This window comes from Atta colombica, unplaced genomic scaffold (genome assembly GCF_001594045.1).
Source record: "Atta colombica isolate Treedump-2 unplaced genomic scaffold, Acol1.0 scaffold194, whole genome shotgun sequence".
Taxonomy (NCBI): Eukaryota; Metazoa; Arthropoda; class Insecta; order Hymenoptera; family Formicidae; genus Atta; species Atta colombica.
This window is the reverse complement of record NW_017259287.1, coordinates 71,604-74,606: the sequence shown is the minus strand read 5'-3', so window position 1 is coordinate 74,606 and position 3,003 is coordinate 71,604. Positions and strand designations below refer to the sequence as shown.

Below are 3,003 nucleotides of genomic sequence, written 5' to 3'. Positions count from 1 at the left end.
ATATATATATATATATACAAGAAATAAAACAAGGTAGCTCGAAATTTGGTTCATCTCTTTCTATCACATTGAGTCAGCAGTCTATTTACAGAAGTCTCTATAAAAAAAACTAATACCCTACAAATACAATTTTAATATAATAATTAAATGTCTTTTTATGCATCCTGTATAAATGAAAATTAAAATAAAGTTAGCTAATCAATTCACAAACATACCAATCATGCTCATATAACTAGCTTCGTTGATGAAATTTTCTAATCCGTGGAACACTCCACGTCCTGTCGCAGAAATGCGACCATGAATGCCACCCTGATTGATGGGTTTGCCAGTGACACAAGCGTGAGCGTTGATGTCGAGATGGCCAATAGTTTTCGCATAAGTATCGGCTATCCAAGACATTTCCCGTACACCGGTGCCCATATCGGGAGCAGGAACATCAACTCCAGGTCCTAAAAAAAATAAATCTTTCTAAAGTCGGCACACAATGCTTGTTTCCTTGCTGGATTGCTAGCTTGAATAAATTTTTGCCATCGTATTAACTATAATGTCTATCAGTACTACAGCCAATACGATGGCAAGATTCTAATCCAACTAAGAATCCAACAAGAAAACAAGTGTGCTGCAGGCTTAAGAGATAAAACTCTTTTATAGAACGCTCCATTTTGACATAACTTCAGAAATCAAATATAACATACATTTTTTTAAGCTTGAAAAGTTTTCAAAAACTTTTTTCATGTATTACATGTATTACATGTGAGTTTATCTCGCCAGTGATTATCGAGATATATACAGGATGAACCAGAATTATTGAACCAGCCCTACGAGAGAATAATTACTGCACGCACGTTATAATCCAATAGATATGAAGTTATTGTAATAATTTTCTCATAGGATAAAAAATTCAATAACTCTGATCCACCCTGTATAAATTTTTGGTATAGAAAAAACAAAAGTGATTTTTACATATATGTACTGTCACGTCCAGGTTCGTTTATTTCGAAAGGAATAAGGAATTAGGAAAGGACCGAGGAAGGACGCAACTGTGATATCGCTCTTGTGATTATCGCTCTGAAGCGGGAACTACAAGTCGGACTTGATTACGTCCCAAGAATAGATCAACGTCGATGCTGTTACCTGATTTAAGATAGTGCATCCGTCGATCCTCTTTTAGGTCAAAGAACTTAATCTTTTTGACCAAGGATTGGACCTGTATGATCTTTGTCTAGACGCAGTGAATCGGAAGGGTGGTAAAATAAATGATAATTGGTTTTACAAAAAAAATAATTGGTTACATTTATTTACTAAGATATACGTATATATTTACGCGCCTGTATGTATACATTTATGTACGATAACTATAATAATGTTAAGATTAAGCTAATACGATTTAAAATAAATATTTAGAAAGGTTATGAACCAAATAACAAAAAAATATGTAAATATAAGAAACACAATATAATTATCATGATCTAACGCAAATAATAAATATACGTCGTTTTGAGCCTAAGTTTTTCTGTCTATATGTATGTGTTTATGTGGGGTGAAGCTCGCCGAATCTGCAAAGTTCTTCCTCAAGGAGAGGAAGAACTTTGTAGATTCGGCGAGAGTTTTAAGAGATTGAAAAATCTCGTCCTCAGAAGGGACGAGGAAAAAAGACAAGGAAGAAACTCCGGGGCGTGGAAAGTCTGTCAAAGTGGGAGAGTCAAAGAAGGGGAAGGAAATTCGAGATCCAAGGAAGGGTCTGAAAATATATTCTGGGGGGAACTATCGATAGGATTATCGGAGGTGAGGTCTATCAAAGAGACATCGGGGTAGTCTTGGTCGACATTTTTGGCGCAAATGAGCCATTTTAAATCAACAAAGGGTTTGAGAAGAGATAAATTGCCCTGTTTGTGTTCGCTTAATAATTGGAACGTTTGCTTTTTGGAGTTTCTCGAGTTTGACCCATTTCTTGCGTCCTGCTCTGTGTCTGTTCCGCCAGACCATCTATTAAAATTTTCTCTCGTTAGTGTCCATGAAGAAGAAAAAAATAATATCAAAGAGAAGAGAGAAGAAATAGATTTTCCAGTTATGTTCTAGGAAGAGTAACCGTGGGTTACTTAAGGGATTTTATTGCTTAAGTAACTGTGAATACGGAAAAGAAAAATCACTTGAAGCGTTTTACCGCTTAAGTAATTCGGAGTAGAAAAAGGGGTGAATCACTTGAAGCATTTTACCGCTTAAGTAATCTTGGGTAAATAAAGAGGTGAATTACTTGAAGCGTTTTACCGCTCAAGTAATTCTGAGTAGAGAAAGAGGTGAATTACTTGAAGCGCTTTACCGCTTAAGTAATTCTGATTAGAGAAAGAGATGAATTATTTGAAGCGTTTTACCGCTTAAGCAATTTGTTAGGAGAAAAGATAGGCAGGGTTCGTTTGTGATTAAAGGGAGAATAGATCGAGGAAGAATGAGAGAGCGAGAGAATATTAATGGTCAAATAACCTTGCAATTAAAGTAACATAGGAAAGAAAAAAGAGAAAAAAAAAGAAATTTGTTCTGTTTGCTGGAAGTGATGGCGAACTGTAGCGGGAATACTTAGTGATGTCCCAGTGATGACTTAAGATGAAAGATCTTCAATGTGGACTATTGATTTAGCTTGGATTGCACTGAGCCGAGAACCCGCACTTAAATTTGTCGACTGATTTTGAATGTCACTTCGAAAGATTTTTTTTTATAACTGACTGTTCGAAAAATTTTTTGTGACTGACTGCTCGAAAAGTTTTTTGTGACTGCCTGCGCTTTTATATATATATATATGTATATATATGTGTATGTATATGTATCATTAAATAACTAAAAATCTTCAACTCCTTACATAAAACGTCTACACTGGTTTATCTCAATTTTAGCCATCAATATTAATTTCCTTTTAATTTAATGGTTTATTAAATTTAATGCAATATTTACTACATTTAAAATTCTCGTAATTCTAACACTCACTAATCATAAGCCTTTTTCTTTTTC

The 3,003-nt window shown here is 34.7% G+C and overlaps 1 protein-coding gene across 1 annotated transcript in view; it reads right to left on the bottom strand.

The window, feature by feature from the left end:
• LOC108686832 (glutamate dehydrogenase, mitochondrial) overlaps positions 1-3,003 on the bottom strand; it is a 109,194-nt gene that overhangs the window by 76,713 nt on the left and 29,478 nt on the right. The window contains exon 2 of the mRNA XM_018192325.1: positions 216-449. Within this exon, the coding sequence (XP_018047814.1) occupies positions 216-449 (234 nt within the window). The remainder of the gene's footprint in view (positions 1-215; positions 450-3,003) is intronic.